We start from the raw sequence: 22,321 nt of genomic DNA, 5'->3' as shown, positions 1-22,321 counted from the left end.
ACTGGGAGCTCGCCCTGCATAACAAATGACCCAGCCCAGGAAAATGGGTTCCAGTTATTGGTGGGAGTCTTGAATTGCTGCTACTCTACCAGGAAGAGGAGAATCCAGCCCCGTAAATCAAATTCTGCTACCCATGCTTCCATTGACCAAGGTTCCACCTCAACACCAGACAGGAGCACAGGTTAGAGATAAAGCTATCAGACTACACGTAGACATAGAGAAGATGTTTCCACCTGTGGGGGAGACCAAAACTAAGGTCCGTAAATATAAGATAATCACCAATGGATCCAATAGGGAATTCAGGAGAAACTTCTTTACCCAGAGAGCGGTGAGAATGTGGAACTCGCTACCACGTGGAGGTGAACAGCGTAGATGCCTTTAAGGGGAAGCTAGGTAAACACATGAGGGAAAAAGGAATAGAAGGTTTTGTTGATAGGGTTAGATGAGGTAAGGTGGGAGGAGGCTCAGGTGGAGCATAAACACCGGCATGGAGCAGTTGGGCTGAATGGCCTGTTTCTGCTCTGTACATTTTATGGTCCCATCTAGTGAGGTTCCACACTGAGAGGAGCCTTTTTGAATTTGCCTTTGGTTCCTACCTCAGTAAAGAAAGACGGTCAGCCATTTGCTTCATATCCCACCACATCCCAGAAACAACACTGAAATTCATATCATTATTCGAGTACTTTACATTGATAGAGGTTCATGTTACGTTCAAAAAGAGTTTCACTGAGATGTGAAAATTAATTGAGCACGGACACGATGGGCTGAATGGCCTCATTCTGTGCCGTAAATTTTCTATGATTCTGTAGCAAACTCAAATCTCGTGTGGTTCCAATTTTCCCTGTTCAATGACAATGGGGGCTTGAGCTCAGCAGTTTGACAATTTTCTCTTTTATGTGTTTATTTTAAAAATAAGTTTGGAGGGAAAGCCCCGAAAGGGCAGGAGAGGGTGAGTAATGGAAGAGATGAGTCAGGCGTCAAAATGGAAAATATTCAGTTTCTCTTATCAATCATGTTTCATATGAAAAGATTAGCATCTTAAACATAAAGAGACTCACTAATGCGCCTGCTTTTCATTGCGTACTTGTTATATCCTGTTGCTGGTGACGTTAGCAGCTGCACTGTTTTACCCACTTCAGATGATCACGCAATAAGTGTGAACCAGACGGTGATTTGGTCCATTCAAGCTCCTGCATTCAGGAGGCCTAACACCCCCCCCCCCCCACCCCTCCCTCATCATAGCATCCAACTGGTACTTATACGATTCCAAGGCTTTTTCTTCCACCACCCTAGCCAGCAATCCAGTGCGTCAGCCTTGGCTTATTGGCAGGCCCATCCTGTCAGAGTCTTGATTACACAATATTGGCTGACGTCTCAGTGCGGTACCGAGGGAACGGTGCGAGAGTTGGCCTGGAAATTTTGTAGGGGGTTCCTCTGATCTCTCAAGAAGAAGATGTTCAGAAACCACATGGAAATAGCCTACATGGCCTTTTCTCTGGTGCTGAAGTTACGACAGGAGATTGGGGAACTCCCCCGCTGAAAATCTACCACATTGTCTTTTGAATGAGATGTTAAACCAAGGCCCCAACTGCTCTCTGAGGTGAATATATTTGGACAGGGAGTTCTGGTTTACTGGCCAACATTTATCCCTCGATCAATGCCATCAAAAGAACAGATTAACTGGCCATTTATCTTATTGCTGTTTCTGGGATCTTGCTGTGCGCAAATTGGCTGTGGCGCTTCCCTACGTTACAACAGGGACTACACTTCAGAAGTACTTCATTGGCTGAAAGGTGCTTTGGAACGTCCTGAGGATGTGAAAGGTGCTGTATAAATGCAAGTTCTTTCTTAATGTGTTGATCACTCTTCGTGTGAAGCACTGGTATCCGTCTTAAACTGGATTAATGCCACGGCAATAAAGGCAACCAGACAAGTGTGAATAATGCAGGATGTGAGGTTGGATGGATAGTGTGGAGTATTGCTTGACTTACTTCTGGGAGTGGGGAAAAAGCATTCTCTGGAGATGAACAGATGGGGAGAGGTAGAGATCAAGACAGAGCCAATTGTCGATGAATTATGCTAGCAACGGACCTAATGGGCAGAAAGACCTTTCACTGTTCAATTTCTTCTGAAATATCCTCTCTATAAGTTTCATAGTTTGGTCCTGTCGTAAAGAAAGTAAGAAAGACTTACATTTATACAGCACTTTTCATGATCTCAGGACGTCCCAAAGCGCTTTATAGCCAATGAAGTACTTTTGAAGTGTAGTCACTGTTGTAACGTAGGAAACTCAGCAGCCAATTTGCGCACAGCAAGATCCCACAAACAGCAATGTGAAAATGATCAGATAATCTGTTTTAGTGATGTTGGTTGAGGGATAAATATTGGCCAGGACATCGGGGAGAACTCCCCTGCTCTTCTTCGAAATAGTGCCATGGGATCTTCTACGTCCAACTGAGAGGGCAGACGGGGCCTCAGTTTAACGTCTCATCTGAAAGACGGCACCTCTGACAGTGCAGCACTCCCTCAGTACTGCATTAAAGTGTCAGCCTAGATTCTGTGCTCAAGTCTCTGGAGCGGGACTTGAACCTACAACCTTCTGACACAGAGGCTCAAGATCTACCCACCATGCGGAATGTGTTTGATGTCATTCTGACATGATGCCACCTTTGCATTACTGGAGCTAGTGGACCTTCAAGGGACAATAAAATGACCAGTAATGGTGCATTTATTTCAAGAGATAGAGGAGTGGTGATGAGACCACTCAGAAGTAGCGTGAGCTAGTGTCTCGGTATGGATGGTCTCTGTTGTGTGTTTGGAAGTGAGGAGGGGGCTGAAGTTTACCAAACACTTTGTCATGACGATGGTGTTCCTTTAACAATGGTCCTCAAAGCAAACAACATTCCTTTTCATAAAATACTTTGCAAAGTTCTAGCTGCAGTAAGTGGATGCTCTAGTGCAACACAAACTTTCAATATGGTGGATTTTTAGGTGCGACTGTTCCAAGATTGGGGACTTACCCCTCAGCTTCTCTAAAAACAACTGGCACAGAGCCAGCATGTGACTTTCCCAATCTCGTGTTCTTCACATCCTGAGAGCTGGGGCCTCAGCTATTTACAATCTATATCAATGACTTGGATGAAGGGACCGAGTGTCGTGTATCCAAGTTTGCTGACGATACAAAGCTAGGTAGGAAAGTAAGCTGTGAGGAGGATGCAGAGAGTCTGCAAAGGGATATAGACAGGCTAAGTGAGTGGGCAAGAAGGTGGCAGATGGAGTATAATGTGGGGAAATGTGAGGTTATTCATTTTGGCAGGAAGAATAGAAAAACAGAATATTTTTTAAATGGTGAGAAGCTATTAAATGTTGGTGTCCAGAGAGACTTGGGTGTCCTCGTACAAGAAACACAAAAAGTTAGCATGCTGGTACAGCAAGCAACTAGGAAAGCAAATGGCATGTTGGCCTTTATTGCAAGGGGGTTGGAGTACAAGAGTAAGGAAGTCTTACTACAATTCTACAAGGCTTTGGTGAGACCTCACCTGGAGTACTACGTACAGTTTTGGTCTTCTTATCTAAAGAAGGATATACTCGCCTTAGAGGCGGTGCAACAAAGGTTCACTAGATTAATTCCTGGGATGAGAGGGTTGTCCTATGAGGAGAGATTGAGTAGAATGGGCCTATACTGTCTGGAGTTTAGAAGAATGAGTGGGGATCTCATTGAAACATATAAAATTCTGAGGGGGCTTGACAGGATAGAAGCTGTGAGGTTGTTTCCCCTGGCTGGTGAGTCTAGAACTAGAGGGCATAGTCGCAGGATAAGGAGTCAGACATTTAAGACTGAGATGAGAAGGCATTTCTTCACTCAGAGAGTTGTGCATCTTTGGAATTCTCTACTCCAGAAGGCTGTAGATGCTCAGTCGTTGAGTATATTCAAGGCTGAGATGGACAGATTTTTGGACTCTAGGGGAATCAAGGGATATGGGGATCGGGCAGGAAAGTGGAGTTGAGATCGAAGATCAGCCATGATCTTATTGAATGACAGAGCAGGCTCAAGGGGCCATATGGCCTACTCCTGCTCCTATTTCTTATCATCTTACGTTCTTAAAAAATATAAGTGATAAACACTGTTGTCTGTCGTTTATTGTGACTGTTATTACATAGAATTTACAGCAAAGAAACAGGCCATTCGGCCCAACAGGTCTATGGCAGCGTTTATGCTCCACACAAGCCTCCTCCCAACCAGCTTTATCTAACCCGATCAGCCTTTCTCCCTCGTGTGTTTATCTAGCTTCCCCTTAAATGCATCCATGCTAGTCGCCTCAACTACTCCATGTGATAGCAAGTTCCACATTCTAACCACTCTCTGGGTAAAGAGGTTATGTATGTTGAGTGTGTCTTTTATGTAGTATATTTACTGACTCAGGCTTCTAATCATTAATCCTACATGAACAGTCAATAAACGTACAGTCCAGACGTGCTGGAGTACCCTGTCTGTCGGTGTCCGCCATGCCAAGCAGTGGGCAAATAATCCTTAGCTCCCCCCTCCACACTATGTAGACGAGAGAGACCCGCCCCGGGGTCCAGTTGTTGTGCTTAGAAACCGCTCGAGCTTATCCTGGCAATTTTGAGTGTGGGCGAGCAGAAGAGATGGCAGCTGCCCGTCTGCAGTCTGAGCCCGTTTCCTCCCGGCAGCGTTCAGTCGAGTCTCGATGTTATGTCTGCCGCTGCGGCTGGTCGGAGGAAACCGTGACCTCAGCCAGCTCACGGGGAGTTAGGAGGTTGGTTTTTCCAATCTATTTTCTGTGGTGGGGTTAGGAGGGAAGGAAATTCAAACCACGACAGCCTGGTAATATTGATCACCAACCTCTTAAGGTGCCCGTTTCGCCGCTGACTGATGGAGGCTCTGTATTTATCTCTGAGTTTGAATTCGGACAATTGACCCGTTGAAATTTCTGCTGGTTAATAATACACCAAGACAAAGCCAAATGCTAAAAGAGCTCTTAGTAAGAGCTTAGTAATGTGTATTCCAAAAATCCCCTATAAGCCACTCAGTGACAATTGAGATGTGAGCACAGCCATCCTGGGGTGGTACTGAATCAAGTTTGGCATCGTTCATTAAATCTTAAATAAAAACAAAAAATGCTGGAAAACACTCAGCAGGTCAGGCAGCATCTGTGGAGAGAGAAACGATGACCTTTTCTCAGACTTATTTCATTAAATGATGTTTACCCTGTCAGGCCTATCAAATTACTTTTTGATATCAGCCTATCCCGCTACTTGGTTTCTACTGTCAGTTGCATGTCTTTAAAGGTGCATTCACACCACAGCTTTGCACCTACGTTAAACTTATGTAATGTGATTCGGGCTTCAAGGCCTGATCTGACTCCTTGGTGAAGGGACGGGGGTTCGTTCCTCAGGGGAGACTGGCTGTGGTGTCAGGTTAGGCTCTGACTCCGATTCACGCTGCATTTACACTGTAACAGGAGCGTCAATGTGGGGCAAAACAGGATTGGCAGGCCTAGGCTGATAGGACAGTTCAGCAGTTAACTGGACAGCCTAGATACATATTTTAGACCAAAGTTGGTCTTTCTTCTGTATCTCATGACTTTAGTTATTAAGATTTTAAATGAATTTTCATTGACAAAGTATATTCAAGCCACAATCGCCACCCCGTCCCCATCTCAACTCTTGTTTGTTTTTTGACTTTTGAAAAGTGATAAAGCAAGTGTGCGTTAACTCGCTAATCTCACCGTTAACTGTCAACCCGTTAAAGAGGTCGTCAGCCATCCCAGGCTCTCTTTTAGGATGGCCTAGAATAAGTGGATATCTTTCTGATCCAGGATGGACCTATGCTTGCCCCAGGTTGCTGGACTGCAATGGCGGTTGGTTAAATCCATAGTTCCCAGCGGGGGACAAACCTCGTCTCCCAGGTATCTGCTTTGCTTTGCCTTGAACTGTGGACAAAGTAGTTCTGGGCCTGTGCCCAGTGATTAGTCCCATGTATTAGTGCATGTGGTGCTGGAGACCATCTGGGGAAGAGTCCTCAGGAGATGCTGTGCATTTTAATCTCTTTCTCCCAAGTCAGTCTGATTACATCCACACCAAGCTGGAAGCTGGAAGACTTTGATGGTCTAACCGAAGTCCACGGTTATGTTGTCTTTCATTTTTTTTAAGTAAAAGGGAACAAGGGTGAGTCATAACAGGAGCCTGGTGTTAATCAGTGAAGAGACTATAGACGCCAAGGTGACTCAGAATGGAGGTGGCACAATGGGAAGAAAGGTAAGACGGTGACACATTGAGATCTTGGACTCAGACTTTACAGCCATGAGTCAGAAATCGGGACAGGCCAGGAACCTGGAATTGGCTGAGAAAGTCAATAGGCTTGAGATGAGGCAGCTCTGAGAGTGATGCATAGTCTGGTCTGGACCCAGCAATCAAAGTGAAGAACAGCAGACAGAGTTGTCCTCCACCATGTAATATAAACTTTTACTATTGAATCACCTTGTGGGGACTTATCATTTTGCAGCTCCCTTTGAACAAAGAAGACTGTTTGCTGATGTCACTTATAATAGTGTCCCATAGGGAATCCTGGGATGAGGGGGTTATCTTATGAGGAAAGGTTGGACAAGTTGGGCCTGTATACATTGGAGTTTAGAAGAATGAGAGGTGATCTTATTGAAACATATAAGATCCTGAGGGGACTTGAAGGGGTAGATGTTGAGAGGATGTTTCCCCTTGTGGGAGAGACTAGAACCAATGATCACAGTTTAAAAATAAGGAGTCTCTCATTTAAGATGGAGATGAGGAGAAATTTTTTCTCTCAGAAGGTCGGGAGTCTGTGGAACTCCTTTCCCCAGAGAGCGGTGGAGGCAGGGTCATTGAATATTTTTAAGGCTGAGTTAGATAGATTCCTGATTAACAAGGGAGTCAAAGGTTATAGTAGCTGGACGGGAAAGTAGGGTCGGGGTCACAATGAGATCAGCCATGATCTTATCAATTGGCAGAGCAGGCTCGAGGGGCCGAATGGTCTACTCCTGCTCTTAATTCGTATGTTCGTATGAATCATAGAGTTCAGATATCTGGGATCAGGTTTGGCACTGTGTTGGTTCTGAATCATCTTTGGCTTGGATGCTCCTCAAATAGCTCCCAGTCCTCTCCCAAATTTCTGGTTTCAGTTGAGCCACTCCCTGAAGCTCCCACAGCTAACGTCAATGAAGGTGTAGGGGGGAGCCTTAAAATGCCTCCTTCTGGGGTTGGGAGGGGCACAAAATAAAGAAATGCCGCACGAGGTGGGAGACTTTTATGAATTTTATTCATACTTCATGAATGAGAGAAAGAAAGACGTGCATCATGACATCCCAAAGCTCTTTACAGTAAATTAAGTACTTTTGAGGTGTAGCCACTGTTGTAATGTAGGAAACGCGGTAGCCAATTTGTGCACAGCAAGATCCCACAAACAGCAATGTGATAACGACCAGATCATCTGTTCTAGTGATGTTGGTTGAAGGATAAATATTAGCCAGGACACCGGGGAGAACTCCCCTGCTCTTCTTCGAAATAGTGCCATGGGATATTTTACATCCACCGTAGAGGGCAGACCGAGCCTTGGTTTAAAGTCTCATCTGAAAGACGGCACCTCCGACAGTGCAGCACTCCCTCAGTACTGCACTGAGATTGTCAGCCTGGATTATGGGCTCGAGTCTCTGGAGTGAGAGAGGGGAGGGAGCTACCCACTGAGCCACGGCTAACAGCTATGAGACAATTGAAACATTGGTTGGGGGGGGGGGAGGAGGAGGGGGGGGTCGATTTTGTCTCCCGGGCGGGAATGCGGCCAAGCGAGCGGCCAGCTCAGGCCGGGAGTGGTAGCGGGCAGGCTTGGCCGATTTAACCGCCAGGTCTCATTAGCATGCTGCTTCCCGACCAAAAGGGGCCGGGATGTTGGCGGGAAGCAGCTGGTTGGCCGTTAAAACCTTGCAGGCTATGTGAGCCCCTCGGCACAAGGTAATTGGTTGGGAGAGAAATCCCCATTGTGGGGGAGGGTGGGGAGAAGCCCAGGGCAGTAGGGGAGGTCCAAAAATTCCTTGTGGGGCCCGGAGGAGCATTCCTGTTCCTCCTGACCCACAAGGAAACGAAGAAAACTCACCGTACTGGGCCTCTTCTGGCCCTGTCTCCTGTTCCTGGCAGATTTGGCCTGGCGGGGAAGCCATCAGATCTCAGATTAAAATGGCGGATTCGGTCCCGGTGACATCATCGGAGCCCGATCTGCATATTTAAAGACGTACCGCGCTGACATGGGACGGGTGCCCTTGTCGCCTGCGATTTAAAATTGCAGTCGGCCAGATTGGGACGTGGGTCCCCGGCTCCATTTTAACTGCCTCCTGCCTGGTTTCCTCCGGGAGCGAGGGGGTTAAACTTGCCCCCTCCTCCCCCCACCCCCCTGGGTCTCAGCTTGGAAACCAATGTACAGAGTCCAAACACCTCGAGGCTGATCTATATCAGGACCCACGGCGAAACCCATTTCCTGGCTCGTGCAGCTGTCGATTGTGGTTACAACATTTCCTCCCTGGTTTTGTATGGAGTGTCTACAAGAAGAAATGGACCTTTTTTTCTCAGTTCAAATTCCTTCTAACTTTTTACAAGTCCAAAGAGGGGGCAAGTTGATTAATATATTTTCGTTTTGTCGACTCGATCATGTCTGCTTGACAAATGGCTCCCAAAAAAAATTAAATCAGTGTTGCCTCTGTGTTCCCGTTTTCCCACTTAATTGTTTTTTTTTTTGCCATTTAAAGATCTCCACACATGTCTTGTGGGAACAAAGCCAGAACAGGTGATGACTCATGTATCCGGTCACTAAATCATCAGCAGAGTCTTTGTGAGAGTCTCCAGGATTTATCGATGCTGTACAAGTTTTCCGCCCTTTCACTTTATCATAAAGGGTCCCGGGGGGAGGGGGATGGTGTTCACACAGAGACCCGCAATCTCCATTGTCTCTTCTCCCGCACTTACCTCACCTCGAGGCCTGTCGCAGTTTCATTTAAAGTGGAGAGCCGCACGCAGCTAACGAGAGCCGTGACGTGACGCATACCAGCAACAACAGCTTGCATTTATATAGCACCTTTAACGTAGTAAAACGTCCCAAGGCGCTTCACAAGAGCGTTATCAGATAAAATTTGACACCGAGCCACATACGGACACATTAGGACAGTTGATCGAAAGCTTGGTCAAAGAGGGAGGTTTTAGGGAGCGTCTTAATGGAGGAGAGAGGGGGTAGAGAGGCAGAAAGGTTTAGGGAGGGAATTCCAGAGCTTAGGGCCTAGACAGCTGAAGGCACGGCCGCCAATAGTGGAGTGATGAAAATCGGGGATGCGCAAGAGGCCAGAATTGGAGGGGCGCAGAGATCTCGGAAGGTTGTAGGGCTCGAGGAGCTAAGGAGGTTGGGGGGGGGGGCGAGGAAAACAAGGATGAGAATTTTAAAATTGAGGCGTCGCCAGGCCGGGAGCCAATGTCGGTCAGCGAGCACAGGGGTGATGGGTGAACGGGACTCGGTGAAAATAGGGATAGGGGCGGCAGAGTTTTGGATGAGCTCAAGTTTACGGAGGGTGCAAAGCAGGAGGCCGGCCAGGAGAGCATTGGAGTCTAGAGGTAACAAGGGCATGGATGAGGGTTTCAGCAGCAGATGAGCTGAGGCAGGGGCGGAGACGGGCGCTGTTACGGAGGTGGAAATAGGCGGTCTTTCGCTGTTCCGCCCCTGCGAGCGTGCAGGGACAAAGCTACACGAGTGGAGATTCAAGTATGGTCAGAATGACCATTGGTTCAGCCTCGGAGTCAGACGGGTTGGGTTTGGGCCCCCACTCCAAATAGCCCTCCTTTGGGGGCACGGCTTTGCCCCTGTAGGCTTGCATTTTCTGCTAAACCTCTTCACCTTGCTGCTTCTCTCCACACCTTCAAAAGCTTCCTCAACATCTACTTTTCTGACTATGCTTTCGCTCACCATCCCAATCTCCTCAGCGTCCACGGCTCCCTCTGTTTTATTACACGTCCATCCATTGTATTCTGCCCCAGGGCAGGTCTTCGATCAAGTCTCAAGTGGGGAGTCCAAAACCAGGGGCCATAAATATAAGATAGTCACTAATAAATCCAATAGGGAATTCAGGAGAAACTTCTTTAACCGGAGAGTGGTTAGAATGTGGAACTCGCTACCACGAGGAGTAGTTGAGGCGAATAGCATTTAAGGGGAAGCTAGATGAGTATACGAGGGAGAAAGGAATAGCAGGATATGCTGACAACACTAGATGAAGTAGGGTGGAAGGAGGCTCGTGTGGAGCATAAACACCAGCATAGACCAGTTGGGCCAAATGGCCTGTTTCTGAGCTGCAAATTCTACGTAAGTCACACACGTGAAATTCTTGTCTCGCTTACTAGGGAAGTGTAGGTGGTTTCCCATTACCTTCCTCACGGTTTCTATTTTCGGAGTATCTTCTCCTAGGCAGGCTGCAGCCAAGGCTAAAGAGGGAGGCCACTCACACCCATCGAACATGAGTACCGCTGGTCGTCAGTCTGGTATTCAGAGCCGGCACTCTGGTCTTTGTTCACCGGGATTGTCTGGAGAGGGGCCCGACCCCTTCACCTTCTGACTCAGAGGCTGAGTCAGTAAAATGAAAAAAAAGACTTGCATTTTTATAGCGCCTTTCACGACCTCAGGACGTCCCAAAGCGCCTCACAGCCAATTAAGTACTGTAGCCACTGTTGTAATGTAGGCAAATGTGGCAGTCAATTTGCACACAGCAACGTGATAATGACCAGTTAATCTGTTTTAATGATGTTGGTTGAGGGATAAATATTGGCCAGGACACCGGGGAGAACTCCCCTGCTCTTCTTCGAAATAGTGCCATGGGATCTTTTACGTCCACCTGAGAGGGCAGACGGGACCTCGGTTTAACGCGTCATCCAAAAGACGGTACCTCCGACAGTGCAGCACTCCCTCAGTACTGCACTGGGAGTGCCAGCCTAGATTTTGTGCTCATTCTGCCTGGACACAAGTTCCCTGCTGGATGCCAACCCAGTATTTAGAGACCCTATTCTAGTCACCACTCACCGGGAGTGGGACTCGAACCCAACCCTTCCGACTCAGAGGTGGGAATACTAACACCGAGCCAGTGGTCACTCTGTCCGTTATCACATGTATGTCACTGTATAAATCTACAGCTGCAACTCTTGAGCCCGGAATGGTCAGTTCTTTGTCTCAGCTAATAGTAGACAATGAATGAAAACAAGAGGCTCGTGGATTTTTAAGCCTTCTGGTTCTGGACTACATTTTGGATTCTCGCCTCATCCTGCTCTCCCTTTCTGTCAAACTATGGCACATGGAGACCTGAAAGGGGATTGAGGGGAATACAAAATGAGGCAGGAGAAAAAACAATCAGTGGATAATAATTCACGTCAGTGCATTAACCGGTCGAAAGAGGCACGAGCCATTGTATCTCAAAGGACATTTTACGCTTCTGAACCTGTGCAGGAGGGATTTGAGCTTATTAAGTGTGGAGAGACTGAAGTTAAACTGTCTGACAATGACTACAATGGGTCTGAGAGGGAAGTCTGGTGGGCAGGCAGTCGGGCAGGGCCTGAGTGAGTTAATACAATGATGGGTAAGTGGCGTGCTGAGGCCTGGATGAGCACAGTCAATGGCAGGGGAGGAGACGGGGCTGTGCCGAGAGTTTGGGACAGGTTGCACACTGACGTAAAACAGATGTTCAGAGTTGCAAAGTGAATCAGTGATCTTCCCACACTGTACATTCCCTCACACGCTCTGTTTTTCTGACACTGGACGTTTCCTATTCCCTCTCCATTGACACCGGATCTCCGCTCATTCCCTGCAGTCCTTCCTTTACCCGTTACACTCCTGCCTCCTGGAATTCTGTCCCATAATCACCACCTTTCCACCTCTCGTACTGCCATCAAAAGCTTCTTGAGACCCTTTGACCTTCGGCTTTGCCCCCTCCCCTGAATTTTTCTTCCATCTCCTCCTGCCCTGTAAAGCACTCTCAGTGAGGATCATTATGGGGCTGTCAGTCACTTGTGGGCCTGTTGCTGAGCAGAATCACAGGTTGTAGGGAGTTGGGACTGAGTGACTGTGTGATGGGGTTATACACACAGATGCTCACTCTAAGCTCAGCTTTTATTAAAAATTAGAGCCTTGGAAATTACTGTGGTGATATTAATGGACGAACATTCAATGCATTTGAAAAAACCTTATTCTTATCAGAGAGAGCTGGGCAGTGGGGCTAGATTTGGGTTGCTCTAGCAAAGGGCCAGCACAGACACAATGGGCCGAACAGCCTCCGTCTGTATCGTAAGCTTCTGTGGTTTTATTTAAATGTTCATGTGTTTATTTTAAATGGGCTAACACCTCTGCTAAAATAACACAAACAGCAATTCCATGTGAAGAAAGAATTTGCATTTATATAGCCCCTTTCTTTACAGCCAATTAAGTAATTGTTGTAATGTAGGAAATGCAGCAGCCAATTTGTGCACAGCAAGCTCCCACAAACAGCAATGTGACAATGACCAGATAATCTGTATTAGTGATGTTGGTTGAGGGGTAAGTGTTGGCCAGGACACCGGGGAGAACTCCCCTGCTCTTCTTCTACATCTACCTGAGAGAGCAGACAGGGCCTCAGTTTAAAGTCTCGCCTGAAAGACGGCATCTCCGATAGTGCAGCACTCCCTCGGTACTGCACTGGGAGTATCAGCCTGGATTATGTGCTCAAGTCTCTGGAGTGGGACTTGAACCCACAACCTTCTGACTCAGAGGCGAGAGTGCTGCCCGCTGAGCCACAGCTGACACATATTTGGGTGATATTTGGGTGTGGAGATGGCACCCCACTTCCAGGCAATACCTCCCCAGGTAATTGATGACCCCACTCCATCCTTCTTCAGACCCTCTTCCAGCACCCCCTCCCGCCCAAAAAAAACTTGTTGCATTCCCATGTCAGTCATTTTACCGTAGGGAGGCAGTGAGCAACAACTATGTGGAGTGAGGGAAAAACCATAGGGAGAATAGGCCACAGCCTCCTAATGACTACTTGTGGCAGTCGGCTCACCTGAAAGCCTGGGAGCTACAGTCCATGCTACACAATAAAAACCTTATTGTAGGTTCTTTAACTCCATTTTCATTAGCAGCACACTCATAGCAACACAGGACACAGGAGTAGGCCATTCGGCCCCTCGAGCCTTTTCCGCCATTCAATTAGATCATCTGTATCTTAACTCCATCCACCAACCTTGGCTCCATAACCCTTAATACCCTCACCTAACAAAAATCTATCAATCTCTGTCTTGGTTGCTAGCAGCTGGACATCAATGTGATATGAGCACATAAAGCCAGATAATCTTCTTAATATTTAATGATGTCAGTGAGACCTCAGTTTAATATAACAAATTGGTGGGCGCATCTGGTGCCAACACGAAACCAACTACAAAATTGGATGGGGTGCCAAACGGATGGACATCTGACCTCTGCCCATTTTTCTTCCAGTTGCGTTTATTTCTAAGGGTGAATTTTGTCAGAAGAAGGGACATTTTGAAAGTAGGATGAGTGAGTCTCACCGCCAATGAGTCAGGCTTGACAGATCTGTTCAATCGGGTTCAGATTCCAACCCGACCAAAACGTGCAACTTTAATTGTCAGCCGTGGCTCTGTGGGTAGCACTCTTGTCCCTCTGAGTCAGAAGGTTCATAAGAACATAAGAACATAAGAAATTGGAGCAGGAGTAGGCCAATCGGCCCCTCGAGCCTGCTCCGCCATTCAATAAGATCATGGCTGATCTGATCCCAACCACAAATCTAAAGAACACAAGAAGTCGGAGCAGGACCCGGCCACATAGCCCCTGGGCCCTAAAGTTCATGGGCTCGAGCCCCACTCCAGAGACTTGAGGACAAAATCTAGGCTGATACTCACAGTGCAGTACTGAAGGAGTGCTGCACTGTTGGAAGTGCCGACTTTCAGATGAGATGTCAAGCCGAGGCCATGTCTACCCTCTCAGGTGGATGTAAAAGACATGAAGAAGATCGGGGAATTTTCCCTGGTGTCCTGGACAATATTTATCCCTCAACCAACATCGCTAAAAACAGATGATCTGGTCATTTATCACATTGCTGTTTGTGGGAGCTTGCTGTGTGCAAATTGGCTACATTACAACAGTGACTGTACTTCATTGGCTGTAAAGTACTTTGGGACGTCCTGAGGCACTATGTAAATGCAAGTTTTTTTTTTAACTTGGAAGTAATTCTTTTTAAAACTCAGAAAGTTTGTCCTGCAGCAAAGCTTTCAGGATAGAGTTGTTCCTAGCCATCGCTGGCTGTGTGAGAATTCCCCATCCCCCATCTCCCCTGACACGGCGATAAAGTTTGAAGCCAATTGTACGATTTAAGCAGGAGGTTATAAAGTCACTGTGAAACAGGAAGCGGGCAGGGTACGGAATCAGCCTGGTTTCCTGTTTGCCACGTCAGTGCATAACTGTCGAGCCACTTGCCTTTTCAAATTTGACTCAGCTGCACACTTAACTCTGTCACACTTGGTGCCTGATGCAGACAGAAGCAAAAGGTACCTGCGTGGGCAGCTCAGCTTCTACATGCACCGTGTGGCGTGAAATTGAGCCTTGCTGCTCGTGGAATCATAGAATCGTAGAACGATACCGCACGGAGTGAGGCCATTCGGCCCATCGCGCCTGTGCCGGCTCTTGGAAAGAGCCATCCGATTCGTTCCGCCACGTCTCAGGTTTGCTCCCTGCTCTGTGCCGGGTTAGTTGATTTCAGCTGGGAGCCCTGCTCCGGAAAATTAGGAATTGATCAGAGGACCTCAGGCTAGCGAGGTGAAACATCAGTGAGGGCTCTTGCTCCTTCTTGTTGTTTTGTGAAGCATGCCTCGATAGAAAGTGTAAATGCTATTCGCCTCATCTGCTCCTTGTGGTAGCGAGTTCCACATTCTCACCACTCTCTGGGTAAAGAAGTTTCTCCTGAATTCCCTATTGGATTTATTAGTGACTGTCTTATTTTTATGACCCCTAGTTTTGGTCTCCCCCACAAGTGGAAATAACTTCTCCAAGCCTACACTATCAAACCCTTTCATAATTTTAATGACCTCTCTCAGGTCACCCCCTCAGCCTTCTCTTTTCCAGAGAAAAGAGCCCCAGCCTGTTCAATCCTTCCTGATAGTTACAACCTCTCAGTTGTGGTATCAGCCTGGTACGTGAGGTCATGCAGCAGGATTGGTTGTCAGCTCTAAGCATATAGGCCTCACTTTCAAAAACATTGTCCCCACATGTTTCAGCCCCTTTGCGTGCATCTGGTATTTTTGTTCTAATTTGCTGTTTCCGGAGTGACAATAGAATCTGTTCCTCAGAGAAACCACAGAGGAGTTCAGTGACTACAGGCGGACAGAGACTGAGCTCGCAAACCACTCTTCGTGGTTGGTCACAGAGATAGCCACAGACACGGCAATACAAATGACAGTTTTTAAGCGAGTTGATTGAATGCTCTCCGTACTGACCAGGGAGCCCGAGGTTCACTGGCAGTCTGTGTTGAGTCGGCAGATCTCAGCTGGGACAGTCTCTACTTCCACCCCCCCCCCCAACCTCCTGTTAATTCGGGATCTCTTCATTGAACAAATCCGCTCCTGAAGTAATTACTCCTTGAGTTACACTTTAGCTCACAGGTCCCTTAACTTATAATGATCTTCTCTTGTTCCTTCTCCTGCTTCAGTAAAAACAACGGGGCAGTAGTGTAAAATGGACGATGCCTGTTTTGCACTCCGTCCGATTTTACTCTCCGTTGAAGTCAGTGAGAAAGCAAATCGGGCAGAGTGTAAACCGTCTGCCGATTCATTATGACCCATTTTACACTACTGCCCCCGACAAATTTCTACCCCAATATCTCTACAGTCATTCATCCGATCAGCCAAAACCCATTTAATCCCCTAAAAGAAAGAAAGAACTTGTATTTTTATAATGCCTTTCACGGCCTCAGGAAGCCCCAAAGCACTTCACAGTCAATGAAGTACTTTTTTGAAGTGTAGTCACTGTTGTAATGTAGGAAATGCGGCAGCCAAACTGCGCACAGCAAGATCCCACAAACAGCAATGTGGTAATGACCAGATAATCTGTTTTATCGATGCTGGTTGAGGAATAAATATTGGACAGGACACCGAGGAGAACTCCCCTACTCCTCTTCGAAATAGTGCCATGGGATCTTTTACATCCACCTGAGAGGGCAGTACTGCACTGGAGTGTCAGCCCAGATTATGTGCTCACCTGTCTCACTATCTTTCTGCTTGTCTCACTATCTCTCTGCCTGTCTCACTATCTCTCTGCCTGTCTCACTATCTCTCTGCTTGTCTCACTATCTCTCTGCCTGTCTCACTATCTCTCTGCCTGTCTCACTATCTCTCTGCCTGTCTCACTATCTCTCTTCCTGTCTCACTATCTCTCTGCTTGTCTCACTATCTCTCTGCCTGTCTCACTATCTCTCTGCCTGTCTCACTATCTCTCTGCTTGTCTCACTATCTCTCTGCCTGTCTCACTATCTCTCTGCCTGTCTCACTATCTCTCTGCCTGTCTCACTGTCTCTCTTTCTGTCTCACTGCTTGTCTCACTATCTCTCTGCCTGCCTCGCCGCCCCTCGGCCTGTCTCATTATCTCTGCCATTGCCTGTCAGAACCTAGATCTCGAGGTCTAAGCTCTGTTGTTGTGGAAATGCAGAAGAATTTGAACCATGAAGGGAAGTGAACTGAGGTGGAAAACTTGTTGAATTACTCATCGCCTCTTACTTAAACAAGGCCAGCCCAGCTGCCCCTCATTAGCATACAGCAAGCCCATCAGCTGGTTAAAGTTACACAGCACCATGTGTCAGTGTGGAGCCACCTTATGTTTGGCTCATTGTAAGTGGGAGGTGGCCATGGCGACAGTGTTAACAGGATCATCTCGGCCTTTTTTTCGAAAGCATTGAGCGATTTTCTCGGTTGGCAGTAAGGCAGAGGTTGGGCGGGGGCGGGAGGAAGTGGGCGGGGGGGAAGGGGGGCTTGTGGTTGAAAGCCCTGTGTCTCTGCTCCACTATTGTAGACGCCGAAAAGCTTGTCTGACGAAATGGGGAAGTTTCTGCGTCCTGCAAACGGCGGTGTTAAATAAAAGCGCAAAATGAGGAAATGGCTGACCTTTTCTTGCCAACACAGATATTTCTGTTGTGTGTCTTGTGTTCTGTTATTGCCCATCGTCCTGTTTTGACTGAAAAAACAGGAATCTTACACTGAGCACGACAACAGTCACACTCTATACCATCGTTCAAATGGTCAGAGGTCGTATTGTAACCTTTTCGATTGTACAGTCGTTCTGGGGCTCCATTGATGGTTCAGTGCCTGAATGCACCACAGGTTTGGTACTGAGCCCAACGGACCGGCGATCCCAAGATTGGTCCCTGCTTTGCCCCTTTTCCGCTGGGATGGCAGTAGGGCTGGTAAGACAGGAAAAACTTCAGCCCGGATCGCTCTCCAGGCGAAGTGCATGTTTGCGAGTGTCAGACTCCCCTTTGATGTTCCCCTTCCGTCGTCAAATAGTCTTGTCCAGACTCACACAAAAAAGAATGAGCACTGAGGTGAGGCACCAGACGGCTGGCCAGTGTCTGTGATACTGTACCTCACCGTGAGTCACCAACACCAGGAGAGAACGGGGTGGGGGGAATCAGAAACGAACAACTGTGGTTTTTATTAATCTTGCCCATTGTCTCTCCTCTCTCTTCTTGCATTGAACGGACGGCCATTCTGGATCTGGTCACCCAGCAGAAAACCATCCCATCGTTCACACTAAATGTTAACCCTTCTATTGGGAAAAATCTCATGACAAGAACTCTAGGGATTTCAGGCTCCATGATTTTTTTTTATTCGTTCATGGGATGTGGGCGTCGCTGGCGAGGCCGGCATTTATTGCCCATCCCTAATTGCCCTTGAGAAGGTGGTGGTGAGCCGCCTTCTTGAACCGCTGCAGTCCGTGTGGTGACGGTTCTCCCACAGTGCTGTTAGGAAGGGAGTTCCAGGATTTTGACCCAGTGACGATGAAGGAACGACGATATATTTCCAAGTCGGGATGGTGTGTGACTTGGAGGGGAACGTGCAGGTGGTGTTGTTCCCATGTACCTGCTGCTCTTGTCCTTCCAGGTGGTAGAGGTCGCAGGTTTGGGAGGTGCTGTCGAAGAAGCCTTGGCGAGTTGCTGCAGTGCATCCTGTGGATGGTACACACTGCAGCAAGAGTGCGCCGGTGGTGAAGGGAGTGAATGTTTAGGGTGGTGGATGGGGTGCCAATCAAGCGGGCTGCTTTGTCCTGGATGGTGTCGAGCTTCTTGAGTGTTGTTGGAGCTGCACTCATCCAGGCAAGTGGAGAGTATTCCATCACACTCCTGATTGGTAAAGCAGACACCTGAACGCAAAGTCATGGGTCCCATTCCTTGTGCCGCTCTTGTTTCGCTTGCTGTTCAGATTTGGACCTGGCGGAAGATGACGGTCCTGTTGAATTGTTAACGACAGACCAGCGGAATGGACTGGACGGTCAATTAAAGCGAAACTTTCACAGCAACGGGCACAAATAAAAGGAGGAGAATTTAGGCCAGGGCTTGGCTAGCAGGTGGCAGAATCCTTATGAGTTTTGAATGGTCAGTGGTTGGCCAGAGGTCCGTTTTGTGGATTTTTTTCATTGTCTAATGCTTCATGCGCTAGATTGAATTTAGGTTAAAACCAGCAGACGGCGTGTCCCTAATAGTTTTTCTTTCCTTTTGTCCCAGACGTACATCTTCACTGACGATGAGGATGAGGAGCTGAAGATCAGAACAGGTGAGGGCTGCTCTTCATTCGATGAAAACCAGTTGATCCGTGACGTGCAACAGGGATGTCCAAGTTTTACATAACATAAGAACATAAGAAATAGGAGCGGGGGTAGGCCATACAGCCCCTCGAGCCTGCTCCGCCATTCAATCAGATCATGGCTGACCTTCGATCTCAACTCCACTTTCCCGCCCGATCCCCATATCCCTTGATTCCCTTAGAGTCCAGAAATCTATCGATCTCAGCCTTGAATATATTCAAGGACTGAGCTTGCACAGCCCTCTGGGGTAGAGAATTCCAAAGATTCACAACCCTCTGAGTGAAGAAATTCCTCCTCATCTCAGTCCTAAATGGCCGACCCCTTATCCTGCGACTATGTCCCCTGGTTCTAGACTCTCCAGCCCTGGGAAAGAACCTCACAGCATCTACCCTATCAAACCCCCTCAGAATCTTATATGTTTCAATTAGATCACCTCTCATTCTTCTAAACTCCAGAAAGTATAGGGCCAATCTACTCAATCTCTTCTCATAGAACAACCCTCTCATCCCAAGAATCAATCTAGTGAACTTTCATTGCACCCCCTCTAAGGCAAGTTTATCCTTCCTTAGGTAAGGAGTCCAAAACTGTACATAGTACTCCAGGTGAGGTCTTTCCAAAGCCCTGTACAATTGTAGTAAGAATTCCTTACTCTTGTACTCCAACCCCCTTGCAGTAAAGGCCAACATGCCATTTGCTTTCCTAATTGCTTGCTGGTGCGGCCCAGTTCGGTTCAAACCACAGCGTCTCAGGGGGTCACAAGCAAACTTTAAATCCACGTTCCTATTAATTTTACTGATACCAACAGATCTGGATGTACTGATTTAGGATTAATCCATCAATAAGCCAAGAGCGTTAAGAACAGCCCTTTCCAAACTTCCAGGCCTACGGAATTCAAACCGAACAAACCAGCAAGTCAGAAATATAAGCACAAGTAGAACCCGAGTTGCCTAGATTTCGCGAGCCGGTGAGCCAGAGCTTGCAGGCTGGTTATGGCGATGGGCTGCAGTTTGGGCCGCTGGTATCTCATTGAAACATATAAAATTCTGACAGGGCTAGACAGACTGGATGCAGGGAGGATGTTTCCCATGGCTGGGGAGTCCAGAACGAGGGGTCACAGTCTCAGGATACGGGGTAGGACATTTAGGACTGAGATGAGGAGAAATTTCTTCACTCAGAGGGTGGTGAACCTGTGGAATTGTCTACCATAGGAGGCTGTGGAGGCCAAGTTACTGAATATATTTAAAAAGGAGATAGATTTCTAGACACAAAAGGCATCAGGGGTATGGAGAGAGAGTGGGAATAAGGTATTGAGATAGAGGATCAGCCATGATCATATTGAATGGCGGAGCAGGCTCGAAGGGCCGAATGGCCGACTCCTGCTCCTATTTTCTATGTTTCTATGTTTGTGGGAACACCCTTTCAGACATTTGACTCAATCCCTGTATATTGCAGTAGAATTAAACCGGTCCATAAGGACAGATGATTTGGAGCTGCTTGGCTTATTCAGTGGTACTGTACTTCCTGTGCGAGCCTAATATTTTGGTAAACTATTCAACCAAAGGGGGCTTTAAAGCCTAGCCCTGATCCCGTTCCCATCCAACGTCCCAGCAGGTTCACTGGATAAGACTGGGACCTCTCCCTCCTTGGTCCTGAGGCAGTTGGAGCCTAAGGCAACACCCTTACTGCCATGATGGGTGAGATGAGCTAGCTCAGCACAGAATAGGGGTTAAAGTTGGAATCTTTGTGGCTTATAATTCATACGCGCGTTAACTGTAATCTGGATCAAGCTTTGTACCAAAGCAGTGCGAGCATTTCTGGAGAGAAGTATGAGGAGTATGGATGATGGAAGAGTCCAGTATCACATCCAAGTACAAGACCCATTCAAATTATCCACATACATCCTCCAACTGAACAGCGGGGAGACCAAAACCATTGTTTTCGGATTCCTACTTGAGTTTCGCTCCCTTGCAATTAACTCCAGCCCCTTTCCCCAGCTACTCACTCAGACTGAGCCAGGTCGTGTGAAACCTTAATGTCCTTTCTGACCCAGACCCCCACTTCAACCTCTCCACATTCCATCCATCACCAAGACCATTTCTTTCCAGCTGTTCAACATTTCTGGCCTCCGTCCCTCCATCACTGAAACTCATTCACGTTCACTCAGACCCGATTACTCCAATGCTTTTCCTTGCTGGCTCCTCCCTCCACAAACTCCGACTTGCCCAAAACCCAGCCGCCGTATCTCGTCCCACCATTCCCATCCTCGCTGACCTACACTGGCTCCTTCTCCATTCAGTTTAAAGTTCTCATCTTACTCTTCAAGTCCCTCTCTATCTCCGAAACCTCCAGTCCTCTGACTCTGCATTTCCGTGTCTCCTCCCTCTTGTTGCTCCACCGTTAGTGAGAAAGTTTTCAGATGCCTGGGCCCTGCTCTCTGACACTCCCTTCACAAATCCCTGCTCCCACTCCACTTCTCTCCTCATGAGAAACCTTCTCAAAGTTCATCTTTTCAACCCAACGTTTGGTCCCCGCTCCGGTTTTAACAGGGTGGCGGGAAGAGTGCCCGGGGTGGGGTGATTTGTGGGCACCAAACCCGTATGCCAAATAGGCGGGTTGATCGCAAACCCAATGAGGCCAATTAAAGCCTCTTCCGGGTTTCGCACCCGGCAGTCAGCCCGAGGTGAAGGGGCGGGGGGGGGGGGAGAGAAAGAGATGGAGAGAGAGAGAGAGAGACCTCATCAGATGTTGCGAGAGAGAGAGTGGGGGCGGAGACAAAGATCGAGGTGGTGGGGGGGTGGAGAAGACATCGGTCGTCAGAGCTGGGGGGGTGCAGGTGACATTGTTTGCAAGCTATGTTTATTTATTTTTTTAACAATAGGAAATGTAATTTTATTTACTTTGTTTTTTTTTTTACCTGAGCTGGCCCTTCATTCCTGGTTTCACCAGGTGTGAATCGGAAGCCGTGAGTTCAGGTAAGTTCAAAATCGTTTTAAGTGGCCAATATGCCAAATAAAAGTACCTTAAGTATCTGAATGAGGTACATTTGCTCGTTTAGATATTGTAAGCCGGCGGGACCTTCGGGTTTGGGAAGGGTGTGCCTGGGTGACTCTGGGTCGTGCCCGTTCTTCAGCGGGTTGGAACCGGGAATCTTGCCCGGTTTTGGATTTCTCCGATTTTCTTTGCCCCTCCCCCCACCCCCCGCTGCCCACAACACACCCGGACTTTCATTTTAAAATTGAGCCCCTAATCTCTCCTTCGAGTGCTCATCATCCATTCCTGTATCTGTTTGTGCCCTTGGGACAGGTGATTGTATAGCGACAAATTGTGGCTGTGCAAAACTTACATTTGGTGTATGGTTCATGTACTTGTGCCACCTGCGGGACACTGGGCGTGGAGCTGACTGGCACTTGTCCAGATTAT

General features: G+C 47.7%; 1 protein-coding gene across 1 annotated transcript in view; it reads left to right on the top strand.

Annotated features, from left to right (window-relative positions):
* Positions 1 to 22,321, top strand: part of LOC137305670 (beta-1,3-N-acetylglucosaminyltransferase lunatic fringe-like) — a 46,948-nt gene that overhangs the window by 5,500 nt on the left and 19,127 nt on the right. The window contains exon 2 of the mRNA XM_067974568.1: positions 18,822 to 18,870. Within this exon, the coding sequence (XP_067830669.1) occupies positions 18,822 to 18,870 (49 nt within the window). The remainder of the gene's footprint in view (positions 1 to 18,821; positions 18,871 to 22,321) is intronic.

The sequence above is a fragment of the Heptranchias perlo genome, chromosome 40, assembly GCF_035084215.1.
Source record: "Heptranchias perlo isolate sHepPer1 chromosome 40, sHepPer1.hap1, whole genome shotgun sequence".
Taxonomy (NCBI): Eukaryota; Metazoa; Chordata; class Chondrichthyes; order Hexanchiformes; family Hexanchidae; genus Heptranchias; species Heptranchias perlo.
Note: the sequence above shows the minus strand (reverse complement) of the source record. Positions and strands in the feature narration are given on the sequence as shown.